Raw genomic sequence first — 14,207 nt, 5'->3', positions numbered from 1 at the left:
TATGACTGAATAAATCTCACTAAATCACTCTCAACCAAACATACCACATCAAAGTTCTGACAAGACTGCATAAAGGAAGACACCTAAATTGTGGAAGGTTGGTTGGATGCTCCACCAAGACAAAGACAATGCACTCTCTGTTTGCCAGTTTCCGGCCAAAAAAAAAACAAATCCCTGTGTGGGCATGTGCACCCTACTTGCCAGACCTAGCCCCTTGTGACTTTTTTTATCTTCCCTAAATGTTTCTGTGCTTGGAAGAAACATATAGAGCAGCGTATACAACTCCAAGGCAAATTTATTTTAAAGGAGATAACTTGTAAAGTACAAAATATTTCATTATACAGGCTGTATCACAACATGTGGGCCTCATTTCAGGGATGAATTTATGGCCTAAAAACAATATTAAAAAAAAAAGTTCTTATAAACAATGGTCTGATTTTGCCTTGTTTCCAAGCTTTTTTTTTTGTGTTTCAGCAAAGCCATTTTTGTATTTCAGCAGCTATCTGCTTACGTTTACAGAAAATGTTCAAAACGACCACCGTGGATTTGAATACTAGCCTGCAAACACCTTATCACAGACCTTCTCATCTGTACAATCGGAAAGAGTCCATTAGAAAAGTTCCAGACATCTGGAACTTTTCTTTCCTTTTAACACTTCTTTCTAGATAGCAGTTAATGTCCACCAAATATTCATCTTCTTTCAAAGAATATATGCAGCCTCCCTTTTTGTTCCTCCAGTTTTTGTGTCTACTATGACAGGGATATTATCAACACAAGCATGTGAGATTCCTTTTTTGAAAGGAATCCACATGCTTGTGTTGATAATATCCCTGTCATAGCCTTTCTATATAGCCACGGCTATATGGAAAGCCTCCAACCATGAGATGGTGAGGTTCATGGGTACGTCTAATATTTCAAATGTTGGGTCATGGATTGTAATTATTCCTTTTTTGAAAGAAATCCCACATGCTTTTGCATTGGCTTCCCGGCCGATGCAAATTTTTTCTAGGTGGTAGATGACTTTCATCAACCGGTGAAATACCACCACTTTGCTTATTGGAGGCTTGAAGTGGTGAAACCCATGTTTAGTCTCTAGAGCAAAGTTTCCGGCATCCCCCTCCCCCCATACTTCTCCTTCAACCCATGCACGGTACTAAGTACTATAGGTTTTGATACCTTTCGTGTTTGGGGTTTTCATAAAAAAAAAAAAAAAAAAAAAAAGAGCTATTTTTGTGAGAAAATATATCAAATGGCATTCCAGAACTGGGTTTAAACAGATGTCAGGTTGAATGAAATACTTACTACATACTGATGAGATTTTAATGTTCAAATAATAAAGTACTGTTATTTAGACTTATTGGATGCTCAACCCCCCCCTTTTTTGTTGCTTTAAAGTTTAAATGGGTTTTTTTAAAAATAGTTTAAAAATGTGAGACAAGTGATGTAAAATAATGGGTTCCATAATTGGATGTGGGTTCCAACATTGCATAATGGTGAGACCCACCACAGCTATATGGAAAGCCTCCAACCATGAGATGGTGAGGTTCCTTCCTTCCTGTATGCGATCCACACCTCTTGTTGTTAATGCATGCACAAGGCTCTACATAATCGGGGGCGTTCCGAGCCATTTTAGGACCTGAGGCAAGAATGAAAAATTGCTCCCTACTGTTAATCATGGCAACATTGGCAATTATTTAATATTTTTTTTTTTGGCAGCCCTTTCAGCTTTTAATTCGAGGCAAGAACCTCGTTCACCTTACCCTCGGCACAGCTCTGTACATAATATAAGAACTTGTTCTCGTATATCTTAAGTTGATAAAGAGGCTTATCACCATTGAAAGCTACTTTGAGCTTATTTGATCGCTTTTATTTTTGTGCATGTTTATTGCTTTTATTCTCTTTATGTTAATAGTATTTCAGTTTTAATTTGTACATAGTGTATTTATTTTTTATATTATATTTTATCTATCAGTGCCCATCATTTGACTGTCTCGCCAGTAGAAGCAATATTTGTATCATTATGACTATTTCTGGTACTAAAGGCCTCTTCTTTAATATCCATAGTCTGTTCTTCGGACAAGATGAAATACCCTACTATAATACTCTGGACAGATTTTATCTATTGCAGAATGACCAGAGAGGACCTTTGGCCTCCAACGATTAACACACTTTAGTTCATCTGAGCCCTTCTGGCATTCCTTAAAAAAAAAAGTGGCCATGGAAATTGAAGTTTTGTCAGGCTTAGACATTAAGTCAAGGCAGGACCGAAACAAGTGGGTAAGCAAGGTAATTGTCGCCTACAGGCGACAGTTCAGGAGGGTGCCAATTTTTTTTTTTTTTTTTTTATATTGTTTTCTGATTGGTTAGCACTTATCAGTACTGAACATTTAGGGTGGCAAATTTTATTTTGCTTAGTGGCAGCACATAGAAACGTAGCACTACTGAGTCAAGGTAAGCTACTGCAACAAGATCTAGAAATTTAGATCTGCCATTTCTCAGCCCATTAAACTAATGGGCTGAGAAATGGCAGTTGAAGTTTAACACCAACAAAAGCAAGGTGCTGCATAAGGGTAGCATTAATCCAGATTAACATACCAATTGTGTGGTAGTATACTCAGAGTAGTGGAAAATGAAGAAGACTGAGGGGGGGGGATCCTGACAGCCAGTTTGCACTTCTCTGAGAAGTGCAAACTGGCTATCAGGATTCCTCTCACACAGGCAGTTCTCACTTTACAAGTTTTCGCTTTACGAATTCCCAGGTTTATGAGTTTTTCCCCCCAAGTGTCAAGTATCAACAAAATCGAAAATATGAACATTAATTGCAAAAAATGAATATTAAACATTCATAAATACCGCATTACAAACCACGTGCATAGCTATACAATAGAGGTACTCCGCTTTACGATATTAATCAGTTCCAGAGACACCATCATATCGTTAAAATATCGTAATGTTAGCATTAGTAGAGGCATATGATGCAAGAAAGCAAGCTTATTCAGCATCAGCCAAGAAAGAAAAAAAAACACACACACACACACACACCACTCCCATGTCACCCCTCCGTTCGTTCGAAATACCTGTCCAGTTGAGCCTTAAATTTGTTTAGGCTATCAACTTCAACAACAAGTGACGGAAGTCAGTTCCAGCAACCAACCACCCGCTGGCCAAAGGCAAATTTCCGCACATCTATCTGACATCCGTCCTTCCTCAATTTGAATTTATGCCGTCTGAGGTGATTATTTTGAGCAAGATGAAGAATCCCATTGGCATTGAGCATGCTCAAACCATTCAAAGCCTTATACGCCTCTATCAGATCACCTCGCCGGTGCCTAGTCTCCAGACTCTGTAATTTGCAAAACTTAAGCCTTTCTTCGTAAGAGCAACCCTTTGTTCCATTCACTAATCTTGTTGCCCTTCTCTGTACCCGTTCCAGCAGCTCTACATCCTTCTTGAAATGAAGCCTCCAGACCTGTATACAGTACTCAAGATGTGGCCTAACCATTGTCTTATACAAGAGAATAATCACCTCCTTATCCCTGCTAGAAAAATTGCTGTATATCATTGACAAGACACCATGAGCTACTCTTGCCGCTCGTCTGCACTGCTCAGGGAACTTCATATCTGCCTGCACAATTACCCCCAGGTCCTTTTCATTCTCCACCACTGTCAGTGTAGTAACGCAGAGTTGATACGTTGCTCTGGGGTTACTGTTTCCCATATGTAGTACTTTACATTTGTCAATGTTAAACTTCATTTGCCACCTCTCAGCCCATCTGTTCAACCTTTCCAGATCCTGTTGCAGCAGCATAGCGTCAGTAGTGTCCTTAACAACCCTGCCAACCTTTGTATCATCTGCAAACTTGAACATTAAACTTGATATCCCATCATCAATATCATTCATAAACACCGAAAACAACGGGCCCAACACTGAACCCTGAGGAACTCCACTAATAACATTAGTCCACGTTGAGCAGTGTCCATTGATTACCACTCTCTGTCTTCTGCCACTCAACCATCCCCTTATCCATAGCAGCAATTTGCCTCCAATGCCACACTGCTCCAATTTGTGCAGCAGTCTTCCATGTGCAACAGTGTCAAAAGCCTTTCTAAGATCCAAATATATAATATCAAAGTTATTCCCTGCATCCAGTTCTTTTGTGACTACATCATAGTATCCAATCAAATTGGTCAGGCAAGACCTGCCCTTAACAAAACCATGCTGCGTCTGAGCTATAACTGAATTCTTGTCTAGATGATCCTGCAGTGCTTCTTTAACCAGTGCCTCCATTAATTTACCTGGAACTGAAGTTAAACTAATAGGTCTATAATTACTTGTGTCAGCCTTTGATCCTCCTTTGTGAATTTGGGTTACATTTGCACATCTCCAGTCTATGGGTACCTCCCCTGTGTCCAAAGAAGCTCTCATAATTATGGCTAGGGGTTTGCTTACTTTCTTTGCTGCCTCCTTTAATATAACTGGATAGATCCCATCCACCCCAGGTGCTTTTTTTATGTTTATCCTCAACAATCTCTCCTCCACTTTCCTCTCAGTTATTACAAAATCATCCAGCTCACTGCCAATGTTTACTTTACCTACATCATTCTTCTTCCTGTATAACTCCTCATGCGTGAATGTAGAGGCAAAATAATCGTTTAGATTGATTGTTAGCCACCTGAGCAGGATCCTCAACTGTTGAACCATCAATATCCAGTGGACCAATCTGATTCATCCCTTTCCTTCTTGAGTTTAAATAGGTAAAGAACTCTTTTCTGTTTTTCTTTGCATCCTTTGCCAAGGATTTTTCGTAGTCTGCCTTTGCCTGCCTAATCTCCTTTGTGACTTGGTTACAGACCAACTTATATCTATCATAGGCTTCCATGTCACCCATCAATTTGTATGTATCCCATGCATTTTTCTTCTCTGCCACATGTCTCATTAGTTCATCTGACAACCATTTAGGCCTAAACCTTGAACAATATTTCTTAGTTGGTATGTAAAACCTGGTAGCCTCCAAGATTAGTTCCTTGAATGCTTCCCATTTTGAGTTTGCTGTTGGTAACATCATCAGTTGGTCCAACTGTATAGAATTTAAATACTGTCTCAGACCATCATAGTCACCTTTACGAAAACAAAAACCCTTCCCTTTACCTCTGATGGTAGTTACCTCCTTGAGTAAATCCCACTTCAACACACTGTGATCACTGCCACCTAGTGGTTCATTTATCTGCAGATTCTTAATGCATGAAGAATCACTACTGATAATCGGATCAAGAGTATTGCTCCCTCTTGTTGCCTCACGAACATGCTGATATAGAAAGCAATCATCCAATAAATCCACAAAAGCCTTGCTAGTGTGCGAGTGAACAATCCACAAATTCCAGTCAATATCTGGGAAATTAAAATCCCCCATTATAAGACTCTCTGATTTACTGGCCCACTCTATTTCCCTGTACAATATCTTATTATACTCATCAGAGTCATTAGGCCTATAGCACACCCCTACTCTCAATTTTGATTTCCCTGTGCTTATGTCACACCAAACTGACTCGACACTGCCCTGTCCATCGATGTCGACTGGCTTCACTTCCTTGGACTTCGTGTTTCTTAACTAATAGCATAACCCCTCCTCCCCTCCTGTCCTGTCTATCCTTTCTATACACATTGTATTTCCCAAATTCCAGTTCCGCATTCCTTATATCTGTGTAACACCACGTCTCTGATATCCCAACAATATCTGCCTTTGATGTTTTGAGCAATACCTCAAATTCATCAAATTTATTTACCAAACTCCTAGCATTGGTGTACACGCAGATATACATGCACCTGTTTCTATTCTTAGCTACCCTAACACAACCCATGTGTTTACTTGTACCGCAATGACTCCCAGCAGTCTCTGAAATATCCTGCATCTTGTTTTTCAGGCTTCTGCTCATTTCAATAGAAGCAGTGCAAGAATCACTTCCACCTCTGCCAGTGGCTACTGTTAATCTATTAGTCCTTGTATCCCCTCCAACTAGCAGTTTTCCGACCCACCTAACACTGCCTCGACAGCATCAGCAAAAATTCTTGCACCCTTTCTATTTAAGTGTATCCCATCCCTGTAGAAGCAATCTCTCCTGTTAACAAGTACAGTCCAGGCTGGAAAAAATTCTACCCCTTGAGCCTTGCACAATCCCTCCAGGGCCGAATTGATCGACAAGGCTCTCATCATATACTCCCTCCTATCGTGTCTGGGCAGAATTGCAGACACTTTCAAATTCAACCCTAATTCACGGCTTTTTTTCAACAGTGACCTGTACTTGCTAAGTAATTCCGCTGGTCTCCTACTCTTACCAAATGTGAACCCAATAACACATTGTTTTTTTTGGTAATTCATTTTAAGATCTCGGAAGTTGAAATTTTCACTGTATAACACCTATTTATCTCTCTAAAATGTCATTTTTAAGGTCACAGAGCATGACCTTAAAGCCTTAAGGTCATGAAATGTAATGATGGTGATGCAATTTCACTAAACAATGCCATATGAGAATCTAAAAAATTTGATGGGTGAGTAAGCTATTTAATAGCTTGTTTTTTTTTTTTTTTTTTTTCTTGTATAAATAATTAGACTGTTACCATTTAGGAACAGGAATAGTGTTTTATTATTAATTATTATTATTTTTTTTTTATTGTTATTACTTTTTTTTGGCTGATGCAAAAAAAGTCCACTTCCATGCATCATTTGGCCTTACTAATACTAATTTCTATACTCATTCATCTGCAAAGTGATCTAATTGAGGTGTATAAGTCATGAGCATGGTTTGTAAATTGCATTAGTTAACAATTCAAATCATTAAAAATGCACCACACTTTCATTGTTATCATATGTTCCATTAAAAGAATCAAATTTAAACGCCTTTGTGGCATTTTTCTAAAGCACATTTCTGGAGGTCCCTACCATAAAACAATAAAAACAATTTTGCACTTTCCAGTTTATTGGTTTTTTCTGTTACTGCAAGCAATTACAAACGGGTAGTAAACTATCTTCTGCGAAAATACCGAATGCTGGAATTTTGTGGTTTTTTACGTTATTATGATGAAATGTGTTTCCCCTTTACTGAAATCTTCAAATCGTATAAAAAACAAATAAATTTTCAGAATCTTCTCTTCGTTCCTTTTTTTTTAAGCTTCGTAAACTTATTACTCCATGCGAATCGTGTTAGTTGCAATTTGTGTGGGCCGTTAAAAAATGCTTATGCATGCAATCGTGAAATTTATAATTAAAAGAGAAGATTATCTTGAAAACAAACACCTCTTGAAACATTTCTGAAGAAGACAACTCCTTATGCAACAAACCAACGGGTGCCGAGCCAATAATGAGTGATCGACGAGTGTGCATTTAGTCGATAATGAAGAACAAACATTCTTTAACATTTGTAAGTCGTGAATAATTTCTCTATTATCATAATTTGATTGATTTTACAGGCTACATTTTCATTTTTTTCAATAACTCAATCATTGTTTAAACAAACTAATTTCATTGTTGAGAACATAACCCCTATTTTTAACCTTATGTCTATGGGAAATAAATTCCCGCTTTACAAGTTTTCACCTTAAGAGCGCGCGCGATAGGAACGAATTAACTCGTAAAGTCGAGAACTACCTGTACTTTGAAACGGTGTCATTTCAAAGTATAAGAGGAAAGAAAGTCATGAAGGATTTCAAATTATGAAATGTAATGATGGTGATACAATTTCACTAAACAATTCCATATAATAATCTAAAAAACTTGATGGGTGAGTAAGCTATTTAATAGCTTGTTTTTTTTTTTTTCCTTGTATAAATAATTAGATAGTTACCTTTTAGGAACAGGAAGTGTTTTATAATTAATTATTTTATTATTTTTTTTTTTTATTGTTATTACTTTTTTTGCCTGATGCAGAAAAAGTCCACTTCCTTGCATCATTTGGCCTTACTAATACCAATTCACCTGCAAGGTGATCTGATTGAGGTGTATAATGCTTTGAATGGTTTGAGCAAGGCTCAATGCTGATGGGATACTTCCTCTTGCTCATATTACAAACCTGAGGGGGCAAATTGAGGAAAGACTAGAGTAGAACAGATGTGCGGAAATTTTCCTTTAGCCGGCGGGTAGTTGATTGCACTAACAAACTTCCATCTGTTGTTGTGGAAGCTGATAGCTTAAATAAGTGTTCAAGGACGATGTGGATACACTTTTGGAGTGAATGGATGGGTGAAATGGGAAGGGTTTTTTTTTTTTTTTTTGACTGAGGCTTTACAAGCTTGCTTTCTTGCATAATATGCCTCTGCGAATGGAAAAAAACAGTATCTTTACTCATACTGCATATACTGAGTAAAAAATTACATTATTAAACATTTTTAATAATGACTTAACATATTATTAGAATTATCATTAATTTTAATGAGAAATAATTTTCCTGATCAATATTTCAGTTAAAATCCATATTTTGCATGTTAGGTTTTAACTACTACATCATTAGCTCACCACAGTTTGCAAATGAAAGGTGAAAGATTCAATACTATAAAATAAGTCATCCAAATTATCATTTATTATTTCAATCTTGAAATGCTAGTCAGTGCCATTTATAATACATATATACTTTCTGAAAACATATCTTACCTCCAGCTTTACAGTCTGTGGTACACTGTCTCACAACAATCCCCTCATTTACATATTTCTAAAAATAAGGAAAGAAGGAATGAATATGTGGAAACTACACAGAATCCATTTTAGTAAATTTGATATTCTTATTAGATCCAAATTTTTAATTAGTCTAAAAAAAAATAATTTCAACTAAAATCTTGAGGGATTCTGATAAAACATCTTTAACCGTTCATTACCTATGCCCTAAATATACAACCCCCCCCCCAAAAAAAAACCCCAGATGCTCATGTTTTTAAAATTCTGTAATGACAAAACCTGGCATCTTAGATGCCAGCAAGCAGTGGATGGTTAAGGGTATATTAGGAGTTATACAGGTAATTAGAATGAGTATAGACACTACCGCATAGGAAACATGAGTACTGTATTAACTTCAGGTTAAGGGTGGTTAGTTTTGTTAATATTTTACTTTGCCTCAATTTACGAAGTAGTGTAAAATCAGTTAATTGCATGCTTTTGGTAAAATACAATTTATGGAGTAAAATTTACAAAGCTTACCTGTGTGTGGGGGGGAGTCTGATATCAAGCTTACCAGGTACAATCAGACAAGCTTCTCAAAAGGGACCACCTCTAGGACCTGGGTGAAGGAATATATCTTGGGCTTGAATTGGTGCTGGGCACAGGGATGGCATCTGAAACAAATGATAGAGTTTTCCCCTGGTTGATGAGGACCACAATCCTAGCTGATTTCCTGTGGGGAGGGCAAGCCTGTGGCATGTCAGGAGGATGGACTGGGCCTCTGAGCTGGGGGGTGATGGTAGCAGCTGCCCCTCCTGTGTGAGGGTTTCCTGTCCCTGGGAGTTCTTGGTGTTGGTGGCCTGTGTTCTCTTTTTGTGTTTATTGAAATAAGGCTTAGTGGCCTCCTTAAAGATGGTAAATAAACTAGACCAATTACCTTGTTTCTACTGAAGAAGGGCTAGACTGAAACCACAGGGCTCCATAAACTCACGATATATTTTTATAATGGGTGACTGCTATAATCTCTTGGGCATCAGGCAACACAGCGACAATCTTCAGGGCAGAATGCACTGGTCCCACAGGAGCTAGTTATTGTCAGGGAAACAGGAAAAATATTGTGCAAAAAGGATAGGTGGCATAGGACCAGAGCATGTCTGCCAGGGGCAAAAGCTGATAATGTTGAAGAGCAGATATCATCTTTTAAGGGCACAAAGCATGATATCGTACACATTGGCACTAATGACATTAAGTATAGGAGATCTGCGGATTTACTTAGCAAGTACAGGTCAATGTTGAAAAAAAGTTGTGAGTTAGGGATAAGTTTGAAAGTGTCTGCAATCCTGCCCAGAGATGATAGGAGGGAGTATATGATAAGAGCCTTGTCAATCAATTCGGCCCTGGACAGATTGTGCAGGGCTCACGGGGTAGAATTTTTCTCATCATCATCATCATCAGCCATTTTCAATCCACTGCAGGATGAAGGCCTCTCCAGCAACTTTCCAGTTCTTTCTGTTTTGAGCACTGGCCATCCATTTACTACTCAAAAACTCATGAATTTCATCTATCCATCTCCGACTTTGTCTTCCAGGTTTTCTTCTAGCTCCTCTTGGGTACAATTCTGTTATTTTCTTAGTCCATCTGTCATCATGTCTTCGAGCTATGTGTCCTGCCCAAGACCATTTTAGTTCTTTAGTTTTGATAAGAATGTCCTTTACTTGAGTTTGCTGCCTAATCCATGTGTTTCTCTTCTTATCTAACAGTCTGATTCCCAATATAATTCGTTCCATTCTTCGCTGTGTAGTTCTTAGCTTCTCTTCCATTCTTTTGGTGAGTGCCCAAGTTTCACTTCCATAAGTCATGGTGGGGAGTATACATTGATTCATTATTTTACGTTTCAGACAAACTGGGATATTGCTCTTCAGTATGTGACTATATTTCCTGAATGCTATCCATCCAAAATTTATTCTTCTCTTGACTTCCAGCCATTTATCATTATTCCAGCTAATAACTTGTCCCAGATAAGTATATGACTCCACCTTTTCAATTACTGCTCCTTTAATCATTATTTCCCTTTCCGTGGCATACTTGTTCATCATTACTTTTGTTTTAGCCATATTCATCTTTAGTCCAAAATCCTTACTAACTGTGCATAACTGATTAAGATTTTCCTCTAATTCTTTGGGATCGTGGCTTATGACCACAATGTCATCTGCAAATCGTAAATGGTTTAGGTACTCTCCGTTCACATTGACTCCTTTCTGCGACCAGTCTAATCTTCTGAAAGCTTCCTCAAGGGCAGCAGTAAACAGCTTCGGAGATATTGTTGTTTTTTTTTTTTTTTTTTATGAGAACCCCAAACACGAAAGGTATCAAAACCTATAGTACTTAGTACCGTGCATGGGTTGAAGGAGAAGTATGGGGAGAGGGAAGGGGGATGCCGGAAACTTTGCTCTAGAGACTAAACATGGGTTTCACCACTTCAAGCCTCCAATAAGCAAAATTGTGTCTCCTTGTCGAACTCCTTTCTCGATTTTAAATTTGCTACTGTCTTTGTCTAGTCTAATAAAGGATGTAGCACTCTCATATATTTTCTTCAAAATCATAATATATGGAGTATCTATGCCTTGTCTTTCCAGTGCCTGAAACATTGCCTTATGCTGTATAGAGTCAAATGCCTTTTCATAATCCACAAATGCCAGGCATAATGGTGTTTTATATTCATTTGCTTTCTCCATTAGCTGTGATATTACGTGAAGGTGATCCATAGTTGAGAATCCTGTCCTAAAGCCAGCTTGCTCTTTCGGTTGATTCTCATCAAGTATTCTTTCTAATCTGTTAGTAATGACCCTTGTGAACAACTTGTAGATATGGGATAACAAGCTAATTGGTCTATAATTTCCAATTTCTGATTTATCTCCTTTCTTATGCAGCAAAACTATGATTGCATTATTCCACTGCTTAGGCATCACACCTTTTCTAATGCACTTTGTGAAGAGCCTTGCCAGTTTTTGTGTTATGTCTCTTCCTCCCAATTTTAACAACTCTACAGTAACTTCATCTTCCCCCGGGGCTTTCCGATTCTTCATTTTCTTGAATGCATGTTCTACCTCATCAGGAAGAATATCGGGTATGTCGTATGTGTTGCTACTTTGCAATCCATCTTCCCCACTGCTGGTATCATTCCCTCGCTCCTTGTATAATTCTCTATAGTAGTCTTCTGCTATTTGAATTATGCCTTCTCTGCTATTTATAAGTACACCATCGCTATTCTTCAGTTTCAGTATCATTTGTCTTTCTGTATTACTGCTCATGGCTGCTGATTTAAATCCTTTGTTTTCCCTTAATGCTTGTTCTACTTTTCTTGTGTTAAATCTTCTTATGTCCTCTCTGAGTCTCTTTCTAATGGCTTTGCATAACTCAGTATACTCAATTTTCTCCCTGTCAGTGTTTTTCTTGCTCTTCATTTGTCATCTTTGGTTCATCATGACAAGTGTTTCTTGACTAATTTTTTCTTCTTTGGATTTCTGTTTCCCTATAGGTTTCTTGGGCTTTATCACTTTCAGAAAGTTGTAATATTCCTCGTCGATATCTTGGTCCTCAGCAGTCTGCAGAAGCTCAAACTTGTTCTTAAGTTCCAGTACATACTGCTTTTTCTCCTCTTCTGTTATCTCAAAGACCTTTGTATTATTTACTCGAGTCAGTTTTTTCCTTTCCTTTCCTACATCTATATCAAGTGTACATCTTACCATTCTGTGATCACTTCCAACATTTACCTTATTCAGGACGGTAACATCATTCACAATATATCTTCTGTTAGTGAGGATGAAGTCGATTTCATTAGTTGTTAATCCATTTGGACTCTTCCATGTCCACTTTCTGTTCATCCTTTTCTTGAAAAAAAGTGTTCATTACTGACATTCCTTGAGATTCTGCAAATTCCACAAGTCTTTCACCTCTTTTATTTCTTTCACCAATTCCAAAATTTCCTATAGTTCCTCTTTCTGCGCTGTTTTGCCTTTTTTCCAACCTTAGCATTGAAGTCCCCCATAATAATAGTGTAGTGGGTTTTCTGCTCATCTAGAAGACTCTCAATTTCATGTCCACTTTCTGTTCATCCTTTTCTTGAAAAAAAGTGTTCATTACTGACATTCCTTGAGATTCTGCAAATTCCACAAGTCTTTCACCTCTTTTATTTCTTTCACCAATTCCAAAATTTCCTATAGTTCCTCTTTCTGCGCTGTTTTGCCTTTTTTCCAACCTTAGTATTGAAGTCCCCCATAATAATAGTGTAGTGGGTTTTCTGCTCATCTAGAAGACTCTCAATTTCAGTGTACATTTCTTCAACCTCTTCATCATCATGGCTCGATGTTGGTGCATAAATCATTATAATCTTTAGCTTGTACCTCTTAGAAATCTTGAGTATTAGTCTTGACACCCTTGGTGATGTACTTTTGAATTCCAAAATGTTGTTTTTAAAATCTTTATGGACCAGAAACCCAACTCCACCTTCACTCCTTTCACTGTTTCCATTAGTGTACAGGAGATTTCCACTTGATAAACTTATAAGTGATTCATTTCTTCTTCTTGTTTCAGCCAAACCAATGATATTCCAATTCACATTTTCTAATTCCTTTTCCAGCTCTAATATCCTGTCTTCACCGATGAGTGATCGTACGTTATAACAGGCCAAGTTCAATTTCCGTGCATGGCAGCCTGGTCGTACCCAGAGATTCTTAGCACCCTCTGCTTCCACTCTGATCCCCTCGCTGCCGTAAGAGGGAGAGTGAAAGCTGCTGGGGACTGAGGGCCATTTGTATTGTTGTGCTCTCATTGCTGGAGGGTTTGGTCTTTTCCTCTTCACGCTGACCAGGCGTCTTGAAGAGAACCACTCTACACGTTCGTTGCCACCTAAGTGACGTAACAGGGCTTACCATCGAGAAGGTGTGCATGAGTGGATTTTAGGGAGGCAGGCCAACCGGACTTCTCCTAAATCTTCTGTAATAGAGAGATATTGGATCCATCAGTGTTTTAGGCTGAGTGTCTGATAACACACAGGATACCTGTTCCCCTCTAAGCCCTCTGAGAATTGACCACGCTGAAAATTTTTCTCAGCGTGGTCTGTACTTGTTAACAAGAGAGATTACTTCTACAGGGATGAAATACACTTAAATAGAAAGGGTGCAAGGATATTTGCTGATGCTATCGAGGCATGGTTTGATGGGTTTGGTTTGGGGGGATTCACAGCAGCCACAGGCAAAGGTGGAAATGACTTTTGCACTGCTTCTATTGAAATGAGCAGCAGCCCAGAAAGCAAGTTGCTGGGAATTTCAGGAACTGCTGGGAGTCATGAAACAAGTAAATCCATGGGCTGTGCTAGAGTAACTAAGAGTAAGAACAGGTGCATGTATACCAATGCTAGGAGTATAGTAAATAAATTTTATGAATTTGAAGTGCTGGTCAAGACATCAAAGGCAGATATTGTTGGGATATCGGAGACATGGTGTCACACAAATATAAGGAATACAGAATTGGAATTTGGGGAGTATAGGGGATCCTCGTTATCCG

General features: G+C 38.3%; 1 protein-coding gene across 1 annotated transcript in view; it reads right to left on the bottom strand.

Annotated features, from left to right (window-relative positions):
• The window catches only part of LOC150078384 (uncharacterized), a 77,801-nt gene that overhangs the window by 20,662 nt on the left and 42,932 nt on the right, over positions 1–14,207 (bottom strand). The window contains exon 3 of the mRNA XM_090385043.1: positions 8,643–8,700. Coding sequence (XP_090241169.1) covers positions 8,643–8,700 — 58 coding nt within the window. The remainder of the gene's footprint in view (positions 1–8,642; positions 8,701–14,207) is intronic.

Source organism: Mastigoproctus giganteus, chromosome 11 (assembly GCF_048544385.1).
Source record: "Mastigoproctus giganteus isolate SK-2022 chromosome 11, ASM4854438v1, whole genome shotgun sequence".
Taxonomy (NCBI): Eukaryota; Metazoa; Arthropoda; class Arachnida; order Uropygi; family Thelyphonidae; genus Mastigoproctus; species Mastigoproctus giganteus.
The sequence above is the reverse complement of the archived record's forward strand: the minus strand, read 5'-3'. Positions and strand labels throughout refer to the sequence as shown.